The sequence below is a fragment of the Monomorium pharaonis genome, chromosome 3 (genome assembly GCF_013373865.1).
Source record: "Monomorium pharaonis isolate MP-MQ-018 chromosome 3, ASM1337386v2, whole genome shotgun sequence".
Taxonomy (NCBI): Eukaryota; Metazoa; Arthropoda; class Insecta; order Hymenoptera; family Formicidae; genus Monomorium; species Monomorium pharaonis.
This window is the reverse complement of record NC_050469.1, coordinates 9,160,307-9,183,246: the sequence shown is the minus strand read 5'-3', so window position 1 is coordinate 9,183,246 and position 22,940 is coordinate 9,160,307. Positions and strand designations below refer to the sequence as shown.

Below are 22,940 nucleotides of genomic sequence, written 5' to 3'. Positions count from 1 at the left end.
AAAACTGGACTAAAAACTAAAGATCCAGGGTCTCTAGATTTAAACCGCTGGCGATGCCACCTGTTTTAACAATTTAACCTCTCAGTTTCGCATCTACAGACAGTACAGACTCCAAATAATACGCTATACAATCCGTCATGGCGGAATTAACATATGTATCCGCACACGTGTAGCTTGCCCGGTTCGTGTTGTTACAGTCGACAATTCTGATAATGTGACAGGGAGCCCCAGCCGAGCAATTCTTTTGACGTCAGTCAGTTTTGCGATCCGAAAATGAGCACGATCCTGGAAAAGATCGCCTCGATCGAGGCCGAGGTAATTTTCCGTTCTGTTTTTGCACTGCGATACGACGTTTTGTCTTACGATATCGCTTTCGCGGCATTATCGTTTATCGCGGTCTCCTCTTCCAGATGGCCCGCACCCAGAAGAACAAGGCGACTTCTGGGCATCTGGGTTTACTGAAGGCAAAACTGGCCAAGCTCAGACGCGAGTTGATCACCCCAAAGGGTGGCGGTGGAGGTGGCGAGCAAGGTTTCGAGGTCGCCAAGACCGGTGACGCTCGTATTGGTTTCGTCGGTGCGTTCCTCCTAATCCTATATCTTTTCTTAATATTTTGTCAATATCTTTTCTTTCATTGTATCTATGTTATATCCGTGACATTCTGATAGGTGACTCCTTAGATTGATGTTTTTTGAATATCTTGCAGCATGTTTTCTTTTAATATAATAATATCTTATGGATTATGTGCGACGTCCTGTTTTTTTCTGATACAGCTATGATGAAATTTACAGGTTTTCCTTCTGTGGGAAAATCTACCCTGTTGAGTACACTTGCTGGTGTATATTCTGAAGTAGCTGAGTATGAGTTTACCACACTCACGACTGTCCCTGGTTGTATTAAATATAAAGGTGCAAAAATACAGGTAAATGGGTGGATTGCATAATGGCTTACAGTTTGTTATGTGTTTTATGCAACTGCTAATTGATTTCTAGTATTTTAATACTTTTTAGTTGAAATATTTCTCAATTTAAATTGGATTTTGGATTTGAAGTCAATTGTACATGGCAGTAAAATCAATTAAGAGTATAACAAAATGCATCTTGCAGCTGTTAGATCTTCCAGGTATTATAGAGGGCGCAAAGGATGGCAAGGGGCGTGGACGACAAGTTATTGCTGTAGCGCGAACGTGCAGCTTAATCTTCATTGTCCTGGATGTACTCAAACCACTCGGACACAAACGGCTGATTGAGCACGAGTTAGAAGGGTTTGGCTTGCGATTGAATAAACAGCCACCAAACATAACTTTCAAAAAGAAAGACAAGGGTGGTATCAATTTGCAAACAATGGTAAGGAAATTAGTGGATTAGTGAAATAATGAAAATGGTTTATTACTTCCCAAATAATTTACAATTATGATTTATCTCACGTCTTTTCACAAATCTTTAATTTTTTAATTGACCCTTTCATTCAAAGTATAATTTGAATGCATAATTTTGAATAATCAACAATAACAATTAATTCGACATTAAATATTATGGCGAAATTAATCAAAATTAAAAATTATGGCGATTGTTTCAGTGTCCGCAATCTGAACTGGATTTTGACACAGTAAAAATGATTTTATCAGAATATAAAATCAGTAACGCGGACATCACACTGAGGTATGATGCCACCTCGGATGATTTGATCGATGTTATAGAAGGGAATCGCGTTTATATCCCTTGCATTTACCTCTTGAATAAAATAGGTAATTGTACAACCTGATAAACATTACAAGTGTAATCATAATAAAGTGTAATTGTAATAAAAAATATCTCTTAGATCAAATAAGCATAGAAGAACTAGATATTATTTATAAAATACCACACTGCGTGCCGATCTCAGCCCATCACAAATGGAACTTCGACGATTTGCTGGAAAAAATGTGGGATTATTTACAACTTGTTAGAATGTAATTATTACTTATAATTTATATAAATCTTACAAACTGAATTCTATTAAAATAACACGATTTTCATTTTTAAAACAGTTACACGAAGCCCAAGGGACAACTCCCAGACTATAATGCACCTGTAGTATTAAATACTGAAAAGCGAACTGTTGAAGATTTTTGTAACAAGCTTCATAGATCGATTGCGAAAGAATTTAAATAGTAAGTCTTGTATTTTATCAGTTATTAAAAAAATAATTATTATTTGTGTTTTAAATATAAATTATTTTACTAAATACTTACTAATTTATCGTGTTGCAGCGCTTTAGTATGGGGCTCATCGGTGAAACACCAACCCCAGAAAGTAGGAAAGGATCATCTTCTTTGTGACGAAGATGTTGTTCAAATTGTAAAAAAAGTGTGATGTTTTTCTTACAGTTATTTTTTGCGAGCATAAATTAATGAGATTAATGATACCAGATTTGTGTAAAGAGATCACATTTTAATTATAGATATATACATAAGCATAATGTATGTTTAAAATGCTATTATATTTCATCGATGAGAAGACACAAATGCAGCATGAATGATAAAAATTGTGGTTAATCTTTCCAACAGTGTAAATGTATTTGGTTTTATATATGAAATTGTATATAAAATAATCTCGAAATCTATATTTTATATCATTTAAACTTTTTGTTAAAAAAGGGTATATATAATATTTTAAAAAACTCATACTATTTTTTTATTTTACATACAATACATGGTACGTATATACATCTTGATTATTAATACGATTTTTTAGTAACATAATTTATAACAAATAATGGAAAAGATATTTTGACATTAGAAATTATAATTTATCTTTACACACAGCGCGCACTCGTGCGCGCGCGTACACACATAATTTTACAAATTATTTACAAAGTTTTTAAAATATATTCCTTTCTTTGTTGATCTAGCAATTTTTCCAAGTGTTCGCATCTTGCATTAACGTCATCAAGTTTTTTATTAAGATTTTTTATAATTATAACTTTTTGAGTGACTACAAGTTTTATTCTAAAATAATATTTATTAAATTGAATATATATCATATGTATTAATTATCAGTATTAATTTGTGTATTAATTTTTCTTTATTACGCCTATTAAATATTAATTTTTACCTGCTGTGCAATTGTGCCATAAGTTGATCTCTGTTAATGTTATTTTGTGTTATTTCTTGATAAAGTGATGCGATTTTGTCCTCTAACTCCTTTTTCTCAGTCTCAATTTCCTGCCTCGCTAACTCCTTTGCATTGTCTCTCTGTATAGTCAACTTTACGATTGTCTGTAAATCGACAAATTGCAAATTTAATGATAATATTATATCAATAACTTTTCATAAAATTTACCTCATTCATATTATTAAGATTTAATATGCATTCTTTTAATTTATTTTCTGTTTTTTCAAATTGGATCTCTGTACATTTGAGTTTTTCTTCCAGTAATGGTAATTTCTTTTTATAAATGCTCTCGCTTTTAATTGCAGCTTGCAATTTTGCATCGTAATCTTCTTTCATTAATCTGAAAGCAATTTTGACAATTAAATTGTGTTTAAAATTTTTTAAATATTTTTAGGTGTTTAGAGGGAAGATATATTATAAACCTACTCCAATTTGTTATCAAAACTTTTTTGCAATTTGGCCTCTATTTCACGAGATTCTTTTTCCAATCTAACTATAGCGATTTCTATCTGCTTGTCTCTCTCTTTTTGACACTTGTTACGAATTGCAGTCTCCGATCTTGTAAAAGTTATGCTTTGTTCTTTTTTATAATTATCCGCCCATGCGAGCCATTCTTTTCTCAAGGATTCCTCAAAATTCTTTTTAGCAATTTCGTGTTGTTCTTTCAATTTTTCTAATTCTTTCTATAAAAAAAAGTTGAAGTTAAATGATCGTATAAATGAAATGATTGTTTCTTGTCAACAGTAATTGGGTAATTTTAAAACCTGAAAATGCAATTCCATTTGCTGTATCTTCACACTTGTTTCTCGATCGCGTTTATTTTGTTCTGCAATGAGCATTGACTTCTCTTTTTCGAAATGCTCTGCAAATTTCTTCTGTTGCGTTTGAAAATGCTCCTCCTGCTCTTCCAGATTTTCTTTGTACCTAGTCAAAATATTACATTATAATTTTTATATAATAACTTGCCTATTTAAAATAAATATCAAAGGTAATATGCACGACAGAATTTTCATACCTTGTCGCCAATATATTCTTCTCCGTGGTCAACATTTTCTCGTGACTGTCTGTCAATTCGATTCGCAATTGCTCTAACTGTTGATTCGACCTACGCATCGTGCGCAATTCCATATCCTGTAACTCTTTTATATGCGCACGTCTTAACTCTTGTATCTCCTGCTGATGTTGCTCCATCATGTTGTGCAACTCTGGTTCCAAACCTTTCACTGTCATTTCCTGCGTGATCAATAATCCCCGCGTAACTTTAAATTAATTATTTGTCGCTACATAATTCGTGTTGAAATTACCTTGATTTTTGATGTTTTCATCTCCAACCATCGTTCGCGTCGGATCTTCTCGGATGCTGCTATGTTTTCCTTCGCGCGCTGCAGCTCGACGGCATGTCTTTCGGTAATTACTTTCAGATCACGTTGGATTTTTTGTTCCATCTCTTTAATTTGCCGCGCCAGAGAGTCGCATTTTTGCGTGAGATCCTTTTTCTCGGCGAGCAGCTGTTCGATAAATTTCTGATGGCGTTTTATGATTGTCCTGTACTTGTTTTCCAACTCCTTTGTCTTGACAGAGTGATGACGTTTCTGTGACGCCATTTTGTCGCACGCCGCCTTGCGCTCGGATTTTAGCTGATCTTTTAAACATTTTATCGTCGCATTTCTTTCTTCGATTTGTAATCTCGCGGTTTCTAAATCATCCCGAATACAGCCAAAATTCTGGACATCGTATCTAGAAAAAAAAAGAAACATTTTTCCTTATTTTTTTTAATGAATGTGTTTATAAAGGTGTCTTTTTTTTAAACACGCGATACTCCGCTTACGAGATATTAGAAGAAGTCAATTCCCCACCTACTAGAATTTTGGCTGGACGAAATAATAGTTGTCACATTATTGGTGGTAATGTCATTTGCTGGTGGATCTTCTAATTGAAATAAAAAAAGAAAGAGAAAGAAATTTATAAAATTAAAATTTATTTTAAAAATAAATAAGATAAGTATCAGAATCTAACATTTTTAATTGTCTATTAAATCTTAACAATTTATACTTGTCTATTAAATCTTAGTACCGTTTTCTAGCTCTCCTAAAAAGGATATTATGTCTTCATAAGTTGTTGCAATTGATCCACATTTGTCTGTCGCAACATCTTTCTCCGGTTCAATCTGCGCTCAATCATATTTTTATTAATATAATAAAGTGGAGTTATTAACATTTATAAATAGTGATACAATCCTCAATTAAATCAGATTCTACTCTTAGAGATTAATTTTAAATTAATTAATTAAAATTAAATAATTTTAATAAGTGAAATTTCTATTACTCACTTGTCCCGAATATTTGCGCTTTGCTGGTTCTAGATTAAGATCGTATTTTAAATTGTCAGCGGCTAATAAATCCATTTGATTGCACTCCGCGATTTCAATATTGCTATCTTTTTCCAATTTATTTATCATATTGCACAACTGTTCAAACGAGCGAGATGGTTCGATCAAATTCTGATTAAAATCGCACTTTTTCTCATGTAAATTCTTTGCTTCCATATCCATTTACTATATTTGCTTACAGTAAAATACGTAAATGTACTGCACTGGTCGACAAACTCGCGTGCATTGATATACAGGTAGATGAGGTAGACTCTATAGACACATTTATTTACTACGTTGCCCAACGATTGCCATGGCGACGCACGTGTCATAAACAAGAAGTGATGAATGTTCTTATGCATGTCGAAGAAACATAAAAGGCTCGCATATGCATAATTGCAACTGAATTAAAACGAATGGAAAAAGAAAGAAAAAAAAACTTAAAAGAAGAAAAGTAAATTGAGTGATTTTTTTCTTAGCAGTAAAATAATATTTGTCTTCTGTGTACTATATAAATTTCAATTTTTTTGAATAATACAAAAGATTATATTTACTAGAACATTAATTTTTTCTATCGTCTAACTTATAGAACAGTATCCCTTCAATTTTTTTTTCTCCTTGTGCGTTTTCAAGGTTTTACTTGGTTAAAATTTCTAATGAATAAAAAAAATGAGACCTAATATGGATTAATAATTTTATCATATTATATTGTATTGCTGAAGATCTCTCCCTTGTGTAAGACTTGAATGTCCGATCGCAATTAGAATTATCTATTTCCTCTCGATATCTTCCATTTCAACTCTCGGTCAAGAAAAACCCTGTTCATGTAAATTCCGAGGGAAAGATTCCTCTTATCAAAACTCCGTCGACTTTATCATCGCGTCGTTCTCTAGCAGCGCGTTTACCCTCGGAGAGATTTCATCCCTCGAAATCTCCTATTAACGTGCGACCCTTGCTGTATCCTCAGGGGTGGCATTTTCACGTAGTCGCAGGTGTCGGCTGTCGGTGGCGTTCGCGGGGCGAGGTTTCCTAGAGATTTCAGGCGGCGCGGAGGGAGAGGGAGGGGGAGGGGGTTATGGCTAGGCGGGAGGGCGGATGACACGGGAGGGTGGTACGTGCAGAGCGGCCCTTCCGACCCCTCGCGGCGTACGGCGGTACGTAACGTAGGAGAATCGATCTAAAACTAGGAGTCGCCGCAGTAACCGCTGGGAGGAAGCCAGTGTTACAATTCGCGGGGGCCCCCGTCGTATGCGCCAGTGAAATCTTAGACGCACGCCTGCTAATCGCACGTACGCACGGCACGGTCGTCGGGCCAGGTACGTCCACGTCGACGGACGTACGTACATCGCCGCAGCCCCTGCTCGTCGCCGCTCCTTGCCGTTCACTCGCCTTCTCTCACTCCCACTGTCTGTACTGGCAGCACGGCAGCACAGGGGTGGCCGGCCGGGGGCGGCCGTACTTTAATCGCGGGATATAACGGAGGGTGTTGTGCGCTCCTCGCTCTCGTCTACCTCGCGTACGTGCGTGCGAGCGAGCAGGACGGAGCGAGGCGCGGCGCCGCGGGTGCGACAAGAACGACGGGCAGCATCTCGGTGAGGAGCAGCCGCGTGAAAAAGAGACGACACCACGTCTGTCAGCCGTCAGTGATACAAGTCAGCCAGCCAGCCAGCCAGCTAGCCAGTAGCTCCAGTCCGCCACTATCCGGCCAGTGAGTTCAATCAGCCAGACGATCTGCCAAGCAAAGTGTCGCGCCCCATAGGAAGAAGAGAGAAGAGAGGAGAGAGAGAGAGAGAGAGAGAGAGAGAGAGAGAGAGAGAGAGAGAGAGAGAGAGAGAGAGAGAGAGAAAAGGAGGAGAGGGGTACGAGAAGGCGAGGGAGAGAAAAAGAGACACCTTGCGAGGGTGTACGCGCGAACAAGCTGGGCGGACAGCAGCGCGAGCCAGAGAGCAGCATCCCACGATATATAATGCGACGTGCAGCGTTCTTCCCCTTCGCCTTGGTGGTCGTTCCTTCGGAATAAAGCTGCGCGATTGCTGCTGGGACGGTTCCTTACCTGCAGGGCTATGACGTAATGGCAAGAGAGGTACGCATATCCTTCCGGCAGTTTTCTTTCTTTCTCGCGCGCATGCAGCATCCACCCCCTCCTCTCCCGCAAATTATTCCCGCGATAACACGGGGAGGAAAGGAGAATTCTCGCTTTCCTGCTTATTTGTATCGCGAATGAGAGAAATCGTCGCCGTCGTGGGAGTCACCGCGGAGAGGACGCCTCTCGATGACCTATTTTCACGTGACCTCGTGACACCCGACGATCGGTCCTCGGTTTGTACCCCCCAAGAGTGCATCACCCTCTCGGCAAGGCCGAACGGCCGAAGGGACAAGCCCTTCAGCCCGCTCCTTCCTCCTCGATAGGTGCGCGTTTCTCCATAAAAAGATGCTCGCGCGAATGCTCCACTTTTTCGCTCGTAGAATCGCACGGCCTCATTTCGCTCTTTCGGGACATCTTCTCTCTGTGTGCTTATGAGATTGCCCTTTCTGAGGCGTCCCGATTGCAGGATTTTGTTTGTTCAAGGGTATCCCCCGCGATTAATCCTTGCTATTACTTCCAACGTCTGCCCTCGTAAGGATTTATTTTGCTTTATTCAATTATATCACGTGTGTATTTAGAATCCCACTCTGATTCTTCTGGATTTCATCAGTTAAAGATATTGAGGATTACGTTTCTCGATAATTCTCTCCTAATCCCTTCGCACCTAGTACATCTATTATGATGGACACGCTTTTTCTTCATTTGTAATATGGAAGCACATAGTTGTAGAGATACTGCTATTGTCCTAGTTTGTGAACATATTCTGAGTTATGATTCAAGTCGTTTATCACTATTCGCGATTTCTAAGGGGAATAATAAATAGAGAGGAAATATGTTTGAACGCATCTTTTGATTAATCGGGTCTGGAATATTTAAGATTTTTTTTACTTCTAATTGTACTCTTGCTTTAAAATAGCATTTTATCAGCACATTCTCTGTATTAATTGTCAACCGTTTTTGTCTATTAACATTCTCCTCTCATATATATATATATATATATATATATATATATATATATACACACACACACGTCTTTTTTAATAATATAATTTCTGTTAAAGATAATTTCTAATTATTTTGAAAATTAATTAATAGTCATCTTCGCATGTTTCTGAAAATTTTTATATTTATTGTTTTAGATCATAACATTATTTTACATCATTTTCTTTTACGTGAATGATTAGAATTCTTCTTGTACAATTATTATTAATATTTTATCTTTATTAACATAACTTTCTACAAGACTTAGCGTTAATAAAATTTCTCTTGTTATTTTATTCGCACGTAGATTTTTCCATGATATTTTTTTCCATTTAAAAAGTCTACTTCATCATTTTATTCCTCAGTAGAAGCTAGTTCGTCGCTTTTACGTGTTCACAGAGTCCTTGCATCCGTTTTGTCTACTGCTAAAAACTTTCTTCACGCTTTTCCCACTCATATAGACTCGTCCTCATTGCCTTCTTACAATACGCCCCACTACTCGCTCGTAGATTCTGCTTCACCGATTTGCAGGGTCTTGGAATCCTGTGTCATCATCAGTCGCTGGAATCTTCTTGAAGAAGTTCGCAAAATACAAATTTTAAATTCAATGCGCTTTTTGCAAGTATTTTCTCTCGACCTGTTTATATTGAAAATTATACACAGAGCAGAGTCGCGAGAATGTTACTCTTTCGTTGCTGGAATGCTTTTCTCGCTCGTAGAACGCGCTGAACCTCATTGTATGTTCGCCCGTCGTTATTTTGCATGCTCGCAAAATTCTTCTCGTTGTTCTATACGTTTGCGGACTTTTCCATGCAAAATCCCTATCATCGTTTGTTATGTTTCACAAAATTCCTGTATATATCTTTTGTTTCATTGTAAAAGCCTCTTCGCGTATTTACAGTTAAACGTTAATTCCTCCAGGAATATTCCAAAAAAGATTCTTTCAAATTTGCAGTTTAGTTTTATTTATATTTGTGAGATAAACAAATTTGTACAGAATAAATAATTAAAAGAATAATATATATACGATTTTAAACTTTTTATTAAATGACTTGTATTCAATTTAAGAAAATCTGAGAGGATATATTTCAGTCTTTTTAACACTTGAGTTTACAATTTTAATGAAGAATCTACATTTTTATAGAGTCCATATTTTGTACAGTTTTTTACATATATTTAAAAAACTCTAAATATATATATAAAGAATCAAGTAATTATTTGTTTCTTAAAAAAAATATATTTAATACAAATACACTCTAAGAACACTTCAATGTGGAAAGACATCGTCACAAAAGAGAGATTCGGTTAAATATTTGTTTTGTGTTATTCTTGGCTCGTTGGTTATTCCACGACTTTAGAATCCTCCGAGTGTGACGAGTTTAAGTAAATCAAAAATTCGCCGTCGACGACGGCGGTTCTCGACGATACTTCGTTAAGGGATGCACCTGGGTACATTCACGTTGCAGCTGCAGGCGGCTCCCTATTTGCTCGTTAGCACATAGCGATGTTGTTTACTAAGTTCCATCCACGACGAGTTCACAGATGTGAGAGGTTATTCACAGGAAGAGGTTGATACTTGTATTGCCAAAATAAATATTCAATTTTAGGCCTTTGGACTTTTAAATTTCTGAATTTTTGATTCTTAGATGTCGAGCACTTTGAGCCTTAGTTCTGTTTGACTTTTGTCAAATTTTTCTATATTTTGATGCAATATTATTATTCGTTTATTATTGTATTATTATTTAAATTTGTATGCCATTCATATGTTTTAAAATTTTTAAATTCGTAGATTCTTTCTGCTTACTTTTAAGTCCTTCAATTCTCTCAAAGTAAATTTGATTCGTAGATTTCGTGTGTTTCAGTAGAGAGTGAAATCAAATCACTAGGTGAAGAAAAGCACAAGCGCATGAAATATTGCTTTAAATTTCGGTACTTTTCAAATTTGGAACATTCATAGTTCTAAAGAACAATAAAATTTGAAAGATAATAACGTATAAATGCAATAACTCGTTCATACAAAATAAAAATAAATAAATAGAATTTTTTACTATTAAATCAAACCCTTGCACATTCTGCCGGGATACATATTTAATAATTACAAGTGTCTAACAAATTATTAATAATGATATATTTAGTATGGACGAAGAATGGCAAATCCGACTGTACGATGTACAGAATAAATAAGCGATATTATAAGTTAAGACCGGTTAAACCAGGTCAGTGCTTTCGATCATAAACTGCGCACGCGTCCTGTACACCCTTAGCGCCACCCCGTTGAGGACTAGGGACAACCCCAAACATAATGCACCCCTTCGGCTCGCATTATTCCGAGATCGCTAGCGACGTCGTCGGGATGCAATCTCGCCGATCGAAGAGTGCAGATGTATCCACGGTGCAAAGTACGATAAAGTGCACGAAATGAGGCAGAGGCGAATATTCGCGAATAAATTGTGTGAAGTAAATGCATTTCTAAAGTAAACCGAGTAAATTAAAGTAAATTAACGAAATAATTCACCTCCTTCCCGATAAATGCCGCAAAACATCCGAGTGGAAAGTTCGTTGAAAGATATATACCGTTGTTGTAAGTGTCCTGTCATGCATATTGCGTTTACGTTTTTAATATGAATATTATTAGATGTGATTGTGGTCATGATTCAATATAAATCAATTCTACGTTACTCTGTACATGTAAATGTAACATAAATATAGAAATTTGCATTGCAAATTTTGAATGCTCGTGGAAATTATAAATATTCAAATTTTTAGTTTCAAGTCATGAAAGAAAGGATATCTTTAGATTCTTAGATGCATGGGATTTTGAATAAATCTTTAAGCGCTAGGTCTAGGTTTAGAATCTTTTACACTTTTAACTTTTTAAGTAAATACGTTAAAGTGAGATAGTTCAGGAACATTTTGCACCGAGAGAAAAAAAAGTTGCGGTAACCATAATTTATACTCATTTTTGTCTCAATCATATTTTTATAGTTATTTAACGATATAAAATTATATTAAAGTGCTTATAATCATAATATTGGTCTATGCAACTTATGATATAACCAAAATGGAGATTTTAATATAGTAAGTTGTACCATAAAGCAATTGTACTATATTTATTATTACCAATATTATAGTAATAATTACTATAAAAATAATATTGTTGACTTTAATTATTTTATTTACAATAATAGTAACAAATACAACACATTTTTCTATCAGTGCATGTATATAAATATATCGGTGTTCATAATCTAATTTATTTCAAGACCGTCTTAATTAATGTTTTAAAATGCTAATATAGCTTTGTGATTGGTGATAACATTAAGGCAATACTTAATACAATCTTAATGAATATCAATTATCACCAGTCAATTCTTATTTTTTAAATTTTACATAATTTTTACATTACTTTGTTCCTTCGATTGTTAGTCACAATCGTATATTAATGGATTTAGAATAATTTTTGTAACGTTGCACGTTACATCATACATTTTTATTTATATATTGTACATTATATATTATATATATTAATCATTTTTTATTTAATTTTTACTGAAATTTATGCATTCAATTTCTACAAATAAATATATATAAATATAAAATGTAATTTTGTTGCGGCTTTATATTAACAATTTAAAAAATAATGAAACATTTGATGGTTTTATATATGAGATTTTATTATCAGCCGTTCTGTATGACCACTATGTATACAGAGCACGCTGAGAAATTATTTACTCCATTTAACATCTGGGCGACAAGCGTTTTCCGGAGTCAGCTCTTCAGACCTTCACCCGCTTTTCTTGTCGTGAATTATTTTTAATTCATATGTGAATCGTTTCTTTTATTTATGAGCTTATTTTTTTATACATTCTACAGAACATAAAAGAAATCAATTTGCGTAATTTATCGTTTATGTATAATGTATATATACACACACAAACATATATTTATATATATACATATATATGTGTATATATCTTACAAATTGTAAATGTTGCACAATGTTGCATTTCTTAAAATTAAATGCGAAGGAAAATTAAATGCATATAACACAATAACACTGTAAGTCGCATATTTTAACTAATCTCAGCATAAGTGTGCCATTTTACCCTTTCTCTAGTGTTCAATATTTTTATTTTTACAAAGTGCTTTAAATGCCTACAAGCTTGCACGAGCTTCCGGAGAATATTTAAGGTCAATAATAAATCGCAAATGTCAACCATTTTTAACTTTACCGAGCATAAAAGTGCAGCACACACCGGCATTTTTTCACTATACTAAAATTAATCGATGTCAGATGTCATGCCCTTTCTATGAAAATTTCTCTCTTTCTCTTTTGATATTTGATTTTTACTTTAAACTATATTTAATATTTTTCTTATATAAATTCTTATTCTGTTCTTAGTTTAAAAATAATAATTAATTTACATTTTGTATCATTCGCAATTTAATGATATATTTTAACCTTTGTAAGTAATATTAATGCTAATTGTCTAATTTTTGCACAGGAGTTACGGACCAAGAGACCTTTTAAGATATGGGACAGCTGGCGTAACGTAAGAAAAGGACTGGTCGTTAGCAATTTCGAAGAGTTGATTGTGCGAGGTGAGAAATATTTAAATCTAAATCTATAAATTTAATTATCACACTCAACATAAATTGAAAACAAAGGATATTAAAAGTCAAATTTACAATACATCTTAGACATTAAAGTTGTCTTCTTGTATCATTATTGAAACTATATATATTTTATTGAAAGCTATGTTTAATACCTAATAAACAACAAACCTTTTTAAATAGGTTATTTGAATAGTTTGAATAGTTTATCATTCAACTATTGATGCAAATTCGCAGTGTGCATTTATCTATAATATATCTTTTTTTTTACTTAAGTATTGGATTATTGGTCACAAGTATTGTTTTTCTTGAACATTTTTTTTCAAAAAAGAAAGAATTTTTTCGAGAAAAGACTCAGAAAAACTTTGAAGAAGATATTAGGTTCTTTACAAAAAAAAAAAAAACCGATACGTGTTACGCTTAGGATAACTCCTGCAACCGTCATACATTGTCCTTCCGGAGTACTCTCTTTCCATCTGTCCGGCCGACTAACGAAGAAATATTTCCGGTCGGAAATATTTCCATGCGGCGTATCGTAGCGCGGAATTGTATTATCTGTAAAGTTCCTTTGAAAGTGTCGCTCTCGCAACACACATTTCTCGCAACATTTCTCAGAAACAAAGCGCCGTTCGTTCGTTCGAGGACGCACCACTATTATTCGCAACTGCGCCATTCACACGATTACACAGTACAGTACGACACGTGGCACACGCACATTTACTTACACAGAATACACATGCACGCGCGCACGCACACGCACACGCTTACACACTGACGTTGAAGCGTTATCAACCCTGAACGCCATCTGACACTTCAACCCTCGGTCAACCCTTGTTTTCAGGTAAGGAAAAGCTGGGCGTGCCACCAAATGAAAATGTTTCACTAGTTTTGGAATCGGACGGCACACAAGTCGAGGACGGCGAGTACTTCAAGACACTAGGAAACAACACGATCCTGCTCTTGTTGCGGCATGGTGAACGCTGGTGTCCTACTGGCGTCGACATCATACGCGCTGGTAGGTAAAGGGGACATTACATAGATTTTAGGAGAAATCGGCAACTTGGTTGAGGAAGTTAAAGTTGAAGCTACACAAAAAGCAGAAATTTCGAAGAGACATCGTAAGAAAACAAGAATGTCTAAAGGATTTAAAAGACCAGAGTACAGTTAGGGTACCATCTAGATGGATAATATAATACATTAAACTCGTCAAATCGTTTCACAAGTAAATATTGAATTTTTACAGAGACCTTTAAATCAACCAAGTAGCTTTTCTTCTGCTTTCAAATGTCTCGACTTTCTAGATTTTTGAACCCTCGAATATATAGCTTTAGAGTCATACGCGCTGCTATGTAAAGGGGATATTACAACGATCAACTTTGGTTGATGGAAATCGACAACTTGATTGAGGAAACTAATCTCGAAGCAACTGATAAAATTGAAACTGATCAAACTGAATTACATGTGGATCAAACTGAATCCTTACACACACACAAGCCTTTAAACGATCAACCAAGTAGGTTTTCTTCTATTCTTAAGCTCTCTTTAGATGTATTGGATTTTTTAAAACAATCTTTATCGCCCGAAACCTCTTTAGACTTTTGAATCCGTAAGTTTTTTGGCTTCCTTAAGATTTGTGGATCTCGCACTCTTGCGATGGATCACCGGCACTGATTGTCACGCCTTGCAGCACCAAACACCACCCGAATCCTCCACAACCGCGTCCACCGATAATTGCTCACTCGTTTTCTCTTTCTCTTTCTCAGCAATTTCGGCGATCCCGAAAATAGTCTGCGAGACGATTCACGCGCTGGAGTTGCACGATGAGACGCCATCGTGGAAAATCATGGACAATAAAGGCCGAGTCACAGTGGTACTTCACTGGGACCAGCGCTCGTCGTCGTCGTCGCAGGTACAACAGCAACAGTCGAAGGCAGGCCAGGACGCTCAAACCTCCAAATATTCGCCGACTAAGAAAGCCGACTTGAGTGGCGCCCAGCGACCGTCTCTGGTGATCCAAACCAGCTTGGACAAGCTCGGCTATGATGGCAAGACGACGCACTTGCCTGGCGAGATTGCCCCAACGCGGTATACCAGCCCGCGAATTACTGTGATAAATCATGATGATATGGTATATTCAATCTGCAGTTTTTATCACTTGTTTAAATGTTAAATCTTTAGATTTTAGATTTCAAGTTTCTAAACTGTAGACTATACGATTAAGGGGATTAATGCGATATCTCTAATCCATTTTCTTCAATTTCTGAAAAGACTAATTCATTGATGCTTTTAAGTAAATAGTCAGCACTAAACTTCTTAATCTTAAAAATTATATACATATAAATATTATTATAATTATACAATGAAATTAAACTCTCTGTAGATCACACACTCAAAAAAATAATTTTGTAACTACATTAAAAATTGTCTATGTGTAAAAATTAATTGAGATAGATAAATAATTAGCAAATATTGTGTGATATGCATATGTTTTGCATTTAATCCATCTAACTAACAGAAGTAGAATTTATATACAACGGTCAAAATTCTAGCAATTCTTACACAAAGTTCGCGATAAATTTTGATCATAACATTGAAAAATTTACTTACATTAATAAAACATTTTTTGAGTGCAGTCTCTTATTAATTATAATTTCTTGAACTCTATCATATTAATAAATTGACAAAACATCGTGTCACGTATAATTCTAATAGCATAATTCATTAGCGAAATATTGGCCCAATATATTCCTAATGTGATAATGTTGAATCAATGTCAAGAAGTTAATACATTCATTTTTTATTGTTTTTAAAAAAATTATCGTTATGTCGTCTAATTCTTCGATTTTAATCATGTTACCTTATTTTTGAATGTATTTTTGAATACTGAATCAAATTACTTTCTATCACGCTGTAAATTTATCTTTATTTTAATAGCAGCAGCCGATGCCATCGCACATGCCGGGCCGTCTGGTGAAGCAAGGCACGAATTCGTTCGACAGTACGACGATCCACATTCATACACCCGAGTGCTCCAATCACATTCATCAACCAGTCGCGCGGAACGGTAGTCCGGTGAATGGCGCCGACGGTGGTGCCGTCGGTGAATGTGACTTCCATTGCTGCGCTCTACACGAGGAGGGTCGCAGGATCGCTGTGCATAAATCTGTGGCAACGTCACCAATTCAAGACGCGCAGCATGCGTATCATCCGCATCATCCGCATCCACAGCAACAACAACAAACGCAGACGCAGACACCATCGCCACAGCCGCCATCCTCTCTATCAGACGGCACCAAACGACCTGGTCTTAGCAAAGGTCATGTTCGCTTTCGTGATACTGCCGACGAGGAGTCAAGCTCACGTCTGGCAGGTGCCGTTGGCTTCCACTTACATCACAATCATCATCATCATCAGGAGCATGATAGCTCCGAATCTGAAACGGAAAACACAATAATGGAGGATGAAATCGTGACTTCGGAGAAATTTTTGTTGCTGATTGATCAGCTAACGGTCGATCAAAAGCATCATCTTAGCATCAAGGACATTGGCATCATATTAGAGCGACTTAGCTCCAAAATCCTCGACGTCGAGCGGCTGGATCGCGAGAGCGAGAGCGAGGAGTGCTATAATTGGACGATCAAGGCGATCATACGGGGTGATGTCTTGCGGGAGCTCGGAGTGATCTACAACGGGAATTATTATGCGATCTCAGAGCATCCCGGTTACAAGGAGGAGTCCGAAGAGAATAACGAGGATAACGAAGAGGAAGAAGAGGATAGACTTTAATATGATGCTGTTTCACTAGATAGATAGATAGATTATATATACCTATTTCAGGTTATTATTAAATTAGGACACGTTGTTTAATGGAAATAAGAACGGAAATATCACGCGGTATCTCCATGAAATCCGAGGATTTTATGAAAATTGATTAAACTAGAACTTTCTGTGATTTTTTCTGTGAGTCATAACATTTCCTAGAATCTTCCTAGGATTTTTATGATCCTTCAAGGATTCCCAGTGAGCTTGGGTTTTCTTAATATTTTCTAGAAATTTTCTAAGATTAAAAGATGCAGTGGTATTATCTCGTGCCAAATATATGAAAGTTTTATAGAATTAACTGCTTAAGATATGATGACCTTAGGATTTTTTAGATTGCATCCTCTAGGATACTCCTAGAATTTTTTAAGATTTCGAAATTCTCTCTTTAGGATTCTATAAGATTTTTTAGGAGATTTCCGATGTTATAGTCCTGTAAAATCTTAAGATTCTCTGTAAGATCCTATGTGCACTTAGAATTTTTAACACTAATCTTACAAGTTTCTAGGAGTCTCTAAAAATTTTCCAATTCCAGAGATTCAAAATATCTTTAATTTTGATTTTAAATATTTTTTTGAAATATGTTTGACTCTAAAATTCTTTAACAAAATTTTTTTATTTCTTAAATTTTTATCAAAAAATTTTTATTGCTGTAGATTTGTATACGTTTTTTTAATTATAGAGAATGATTTTCTTGGATTGTAATTTATTCGATAATGGATCCTGGATTCCAGATTAAATTATGGCACCTTAGATTTTAAATGTCGTAAGATATATCTTAGACTAAACGCTATAATTCTAGGTGCCTTAGATTCCAGGTATCTTAAATTAAACAGATTCAAACATCTTAGATTCTAAATACAAACAGATTGTAACTTCAAAGTTCCTTAAATCCTAAGATCTAAGTTCTTTAAGAGCCTGAGTCGTATAAATTCTATCATTTTCTCTTGTATCCTGACATATTTCTGATACTTTTGGATCACACGTTAAACTATTCTTAGAACTGTAATCTCGAAAGAATTTGTGAAAAAGATCTTAAGAGATTACCGAGAGAACAAAGAAAAGAGAAAACTTTATTTTAATATTGTTTTATTATAGCAAGATAAATAGATACATAAAATATAATTAAGAAATCTAGTGCCATTATTGTTTAGTTTGACTTTTGTACAATTTTGTGGATATTTAAAATCTTTGAATTGAGGAAATTAAAATAAATGTGTCCAATTTTTTATGAAACATTTGTGCCAAATTTTATTTATTTATTGTAATGACTTTGCATATTGGCCTTATAAGTAATCCAACTTTTTCGAAATTCATGAAATCCTCGGATTGAAGATGAGATTCACGGAAAAGCGAAAAATGGACGCGTGCGAATTATCCGCGTCGCGAGAAAAAATCTAATTTGAAAGACGACAGAGGGTAGATTGACGGAAAAGCGTATACATTTCTTCCGAATGTTTCTTAATAAGAAAAAAAGAAAACAAAGTAAAGGAAGAAAGGGATCGCAACGTAATGAAATCATGTGTAATATGATATAATATACAACTTTATTAAAAACCTAGTTCTAAAGACGGTTGTTGAAATATGTACTTATTAAAACTAGCATGTATACTTATAGGAAACATTTTTGGGATTACGGACGTCGATTCCGTAACCGTCCACAACACTGCCCTCTCTAAAGAGAAGAAACAAATTAAGAAAGAGAAAGAGCGAGAGAGAGAGAGAGAGAGAGAGAGAGAGAGAGAGAGAGAGAGAGAGAGAGAGAGAGAGAGAGAGAGAGAGAGAGAGAGAGAGAGAATGAGAGTGAGAGATAGACAGAAAGAGGGAGAAGGAAGAAAATGAACTAAAAGAAACGTAAATATGTAACAATCTGACTCGGCAAGACTCGATTAAATTCGATAAGATAATTCTTTTTTCTTTTTCTTATAAGATGGCATTGGCTAATCCTTTATTATTGTAGGTTTCAAACACAGTTTTAACAAATTTTTTGCAAATTTTGATTAAAATTTTAATATTTGTATCAATTTGTAGAATAATTTATAAATTTACGTTAAAAATTATTAAATGTGTTTTAAATTTTTATTGTAAATTTTCAATTCATAATTTTTTTTAATTGTAATTTCTTTGAGTGAACATTTTGGAATTTATTAATAGATATTGAAAGATTATAACTAAAAAATAATTTCAAAATAATTTGCAGAGCAGCAAATATAATACATTTCTCACAGCATTCTCATAAAAAAATGTATAAGTGTTTTGCAATAAAGACTTGATTTATACATTTTTAATATTCGCAATCGAGAATGAAAATCTCGTAAAGGTGGAAGTCGATGTCGGAAACGATCGATGCTAATCGAATAGCGGATGGATAATACATGGCGAGCACTTGTATTAATCGCCATAGAATGCTCAGTATCAATATTAAATAAAGATTAATGTATCGCGTGGCTGCCTTTAATTCATCGAACATCTCGATTCACAAAGATTCACGCGCGAAGATCGATGTCAAAGCTAATGACAAAGTGACGCGACAATGAGGGTGATAAATGAAGTTGTGTTTGTTTCTCGCCGACGTAAATTCTTTTTGTAGATTTGTGAAACAATGTTCTCGTAGCCTAAGATCCTTGGATCCTTGGATTCTCCGATCTTCGATCACTTAGGTACTAGGTTCCTGAGATTTAATTTTTTTATCGGATAACTGAATTTATTTTTTCGAATAATATAAATTAATTGAGTTTATTTCTTTTAGAATTATATTTTCTTAATCCTCAGTTTCTTGAATTTTCTAGTAATAAAAATTAATTGAAATTTTTTAAATACATTTAAGACATTTTAGCTAGTTTAGTTACTGAGCTATTAACTTTTCTACATTTTTTTGTACTGGTTACTAATTCTTCTAGCGGAATCTAGTACCCATTTTACTTATTTTAGCTCATTGCAGCTACAATTCTCGGACTGGATCCGCGAATGAAAATCATTCATTCGAAACGGAATATACAGGTAGCATCGTTCAAAATTCTCTACTCCTCCCTTATATAATATAAAATCACTGTGTAATTATATAATAATATAATTTTTCTTGTAATCCATAATTACTTAAGAAAAATACTGCAAATATTACATTTTAACAAGAGGATATTGATATATTTTCTTTTTTTTTATTTAAATGTATGAATAAAGAAAAAATGTATCTTTTTATATTCTTACTATTAAATATACCGTATTTTTACTATAAACTTAATATAAAAAAGATTAAATTATATTTTGTTTAAGTATGTAAATATCAAGTTTTCTTTATAAGAGGGATGGAAGTTAAAAGTTTCGAACGATACTTCAAAATACATATGCTTACATATGTGCGCGTATAGATTACGTGTAACAATATTAACATAGTCTAAATCATTCGGAATTTACGTTAGCGAATGTATTACATGATTATAAGTGATATTGATACGTGTTGGAGATACATTCTATGTGAAACTTTGCAATTTTAATATATTTCTATTGTAAGTATATTCAAAAAACTGAGAGAGAGAAAGAGAGAGAGAAAGAGAGACATGATAGCACACAATGCGCGAGAGTTATTCAATATAGCGTATATAAATATACACACACACACACATATATATATATAGATATATACATATATTATATAATAATACAGCGAACTGTCATGGGAAAACCACTTTATACATATAGGTCGTCACGGTTATGACCAACTCGAGGAACGTTCGAAAGCAAATTTTGAGGATGACTAAAAAAAGACATCCACGTGCAGCTAAGCTCGTCATTCCGTTGGCGTTAAGATTTTCCATGTGTCTTATTTCATCTCATACTTCGTTTGTGATCATCTTACCTTCGAGCGCTTGGTACGCTTGGATCGCTTGGATCGCAAGATTGTCGAAATCTAGAAATCCAAATTTGCTTGGATTTGCGTTTTTGGATGTTAATCTTGTTCCAATTTAAGATTTTTTTCGACTTCTGTTTTTTTAATTAGATTATCGCATCGTTAATTTTTCGGATTCTCAAATCATCGAATTCGATAGTTTTGTTTTTAACGGTTAAGTGAATTTAAGATAATCAGACTAATGTGAAAAGAGGGAAGAGTGAAAAGAGGGGGAATAGAAACAATTAAGATCTGTAATCATACTTTTTTTTCATTGTATTATAAAAAACTATGCTTTGCAATTAAAAGTTTCTGCTCCCACAAACTATTTCACGATAAAAAAATCCTCTACCGGTTTCTCGTAGTGTGCCACTTTAAATAATAATGAATAATAAATAATAAAACTAATAGTTAACATTAATATTAATATTTATAATAAAATAAGAATGGTAAAAGAAATAAAAGTTATATTAATTATAATAATTGTTATAAGTTGGAACTGTTGTTTCTGGTACATGCAGATACTATACACACATGCACACATATACATATATCTTAAACTAAGAACATGGCCTTTATCGTTTATTTATATGTAGTCTCCTCCTATGATCCTTTTTTGCAAACAGTGCAATGTCCTGGAATTATTCGAACAGAAATTAACTCGCATAATTATAAGGTATTTTGTATTTAATAATCATTAAAATAATATATTTTATAATTAGTAACATATATTTTTTATATTTTTCTGAAGCTCTTCCTACATTTCAACAATTTTGATTTCGTCAGATCTTCGAATGTCCTCCAATATAGTACTCGTAATAATATTTATACTATCCATTATTCATTATTAAGTATTTGTTATTAATCAATTTATATTATCTACGACACTGAATGTTTTCGATCGTATGAAATGTTGTTATTAATGTCGGAGAAAACTTTATTTTATAAGAGATTTTTGTGATATTCCTATTTGTGCAATTCGTTATATATCAGATATAATTGTAATTTTTCCATCATCATAATAACGCGACTTTTTCACGACCTATCGATTGATCGATTTGCAGCGAGCAACTGACGATCATCATAAGAGAGAGCTAGTGTAAGCAACCTCGCATTATGATTACCTCTATGTATCTGCATGACCGCATTACAATAACTTTAACTACTTTTAAAAGAAACAAGACATAGTCACTACTCGATATAGCAGAAGAAAAATTTTATACAGGTGTTCCAAAAGCATGTGCCAAAAGAAAAAATCGAGATTGAGCGTGTCGAAAGTATTCGATGCCAATATTTTATCTTCGCAATGACAATCTTTCTCAGTATATAAATGTTAACACGTAATCATTAATCTCCTAATTTTTGTTAAGAATCATTAAGAATACTTAATACTTTCTTTAAATTTATAAATTGTTTTCTGTTTTCAAAATTTATTATCCCAAAATTTTCAAATTTATAGATTTTTTAAAATGTAAACAATTTACATGGTTTTTTGGATTCTATCATTTATGTATCTAAAGCCACCATAAGAGATAAATTTCTTTTTACAAAGATACATGTTTTATGGGAGAAATTAATTTTTAATGTCGCGTGAAACTTTCGGAGCACTTTGTATAAATATTCATACCGATCGCGAAATACATTTAGCAACTCTTGCCGCATAGCGCTTAGCTCGTATTAATGAATGAATGAAATAATTAATTGCGTTAACTTACGAAGGTAAGATTCGAAACAATGAAGTAAGGGAGTAAATCAAAAGACAGAAATTCCTGCGAGATTTATCCAGGACGAGGTACTTAGGAGGAGTCTTCCCTCGCGAGAGGCATGTTGCCCAATATACACATATATTGTATGTCAAGAAAGCATTCATATATTATATGTACATTGTCATGGTGTTTTTATTAAGTATTGCATTATACTTTTCATATAGTACTATGTTAAAAAATTTTTTTATTATTGTAATATGTACTTATACAGAGTGAATTTATTATTTACGGCATACATATTATAGATATAATATAAGTTCTTAAT

General features: G+C 34.2%; 3 protein-coding genes across 6 annotated transcripts; 2 read left to right on the top strand and 1 right to left on the bottom strand.

Annotated features, from left to right (window-relative positions):
* Nucleotides 1-113: 113 nt before the first annotated feature.
* Nucleotides 114-2,604, top strand: LOC105835802 (GTP-binding protein 128up). Its single transcript, XM_012679360.3, has 8 exons — nt 114-315; nt 411-576; nt 792-922; nt 1,107-1,346; nt 1,579-1,747; nt 1,822-1,951; nt 2,030-2,152; nt 2,252-2,604. The coding sequence occupies exons 1-8, from the start codon at nt 274-276 to the stop codon at nt 2,352-2,354; spliced, it is 1,104 nt and encodes a 367-aa protein (XP_012534814.1). The 5' UTR covers nt 114-273; the 3' UTR covers nt 2,355-2,604.
* A 152-nt stretch (nt 2,605-2,756) lies between these two features.
* On the bottom strand, nt 2,757-6,517 carry LOC105835808 (centrosomal protein of 131 kDa). 2 transcript variants are annotated; one of them, XM_028189627.2, is made up of 11 exons: nt 6,429-6,517; nt 5,485-5,796; nt 5,229-5,322; nt 5,012-5,084; nt 4,460-4,892; nt 4,171-4,388; nt 3,920-4,079; nt 3,582-3,838; nt 3,324-3,495; nt 3,096-3,259; nt 2,757-2,989 (listed from the first exon to the last, which is right to left on the bottom strand). In XM_028189627.2, exons 2-11 carry the CDS (start codon nt 5,704-5,706, stop codon nt 2,851-2,853), a joined length of 1,932 nt encoding a protein of 643 aa, XP_028045428.2. In that variant the 5' UTR covers nt 5,707-5,796; nt 6,429-6,517; the 3' UTR covers nt 2,757-2,850. The 2 variants fall into 2 exon arrangements, with proteins under 2 accessions (XP_028045428.2, XP_036140983.1); XM_036285090.1 differs by lacking the exon at nt 6,429-6,517 and having other exon boundaries at nt 5,012-5,081; nt 5,485-5,983.
* Nucleotides 6,518-6,727: 210 nt separating this feature from the next.
* LOC105835809 lies at nt 6,728-18,758 on the top strand. 3 transcript variants are annotated; one of them, XM_012679382.3, is made up of 5 exons: nt 6,728-7,606; nt 13,096-13,192; nt 14,046-14,219; nt 14,968-15,332; nt 16,142-18,742. In XM_012679382.3, exons 1-5 carry the CDS (start codon nt 7,595-7,597, stop codon nt 16,988-16,990), a joined length of 1,497 nt encoding a protein of 498 aa, XP_012534836.1. In that variant the 5' UTR covers nt 6,728-7,594; the 3' UTR covers nt 16,991-18,742. The 3 variants fall into 3 exon arrangements, with proteins under 3 accessions (XP_012534836.1, XP_012534834.1, XP_012534837.1); XM_012679380.3 differs by having other exon boundaries at nt 6,730-7,606; nt 16,139-18,742; XM_012679383.3 differs by lacking the exons at nt 6,728-7,606; nt 13,096-13,192 and adding an exon at nt 14,530-14,717 and having other exon boundaries at nt 14,081-14,219; nt 16,139-18,758.
* The last annotated feature ends 4,182 nt before the right edge of the window (nt 18,759-22,940 follow it).

Coding starts and splice junctions, on each gene's coding strand:
- LOC105835809 (XM_012679380.3), top strand. Junction 14,220..14,967: donor CGTCGACATCATACGCGCTG/GTAGGTAAAGGG, acceptor TCTCTTTCTCAG/CAATTTCGGCGATCCCGAAA. Junction 15,333..16,138: donor TGATAAATCATGATGATATG/GTATATTCAATC, acceptor TTATTTTAATAG/CAGCAGCCGATGCCATCGCA.
- LOC105835802 (XM_012679360.3), top strand. CDS start 274: ATGAGCACGATCCTGGAAAAGATCGCCTCGATCGAGGCCGAG. Junction 923..1,106: donor ATAAAGGTGCAAAAATACAG/GTAAATGGGTGG, acceptor TGCATCTTGCAG/CTGTTAGATCTTCCAGGTAT. Junction 1,748..1,821: donor TTACCTCTTGAATAAAATAG/GTAATTGTACAA, acceptor AATATCTCTTAG/ATCAAATAAGCATAGAAGAA.
- LOC105835808 (XM_028189627.2), bottom strand. CDS start 5,706: ATGGATATGGAAGCAAAGAATTTACATGAGAAAAAGTGCGATTTTAAT. Junction 5,323..5,484: donor AGCGCAAATATTCGGGACAA/GTGAGTAATAGA, acceptor GATTGAGCGCAG/ATTGAACCGGAGAAAGATGT. Junction 4,893..5,011: donor TCCAGCCAAAATTCTAGTAG/GTGGGGAATTGA, acceptor TTTTTTTTCTAG/ATACGATGTCCAGAATTTTG.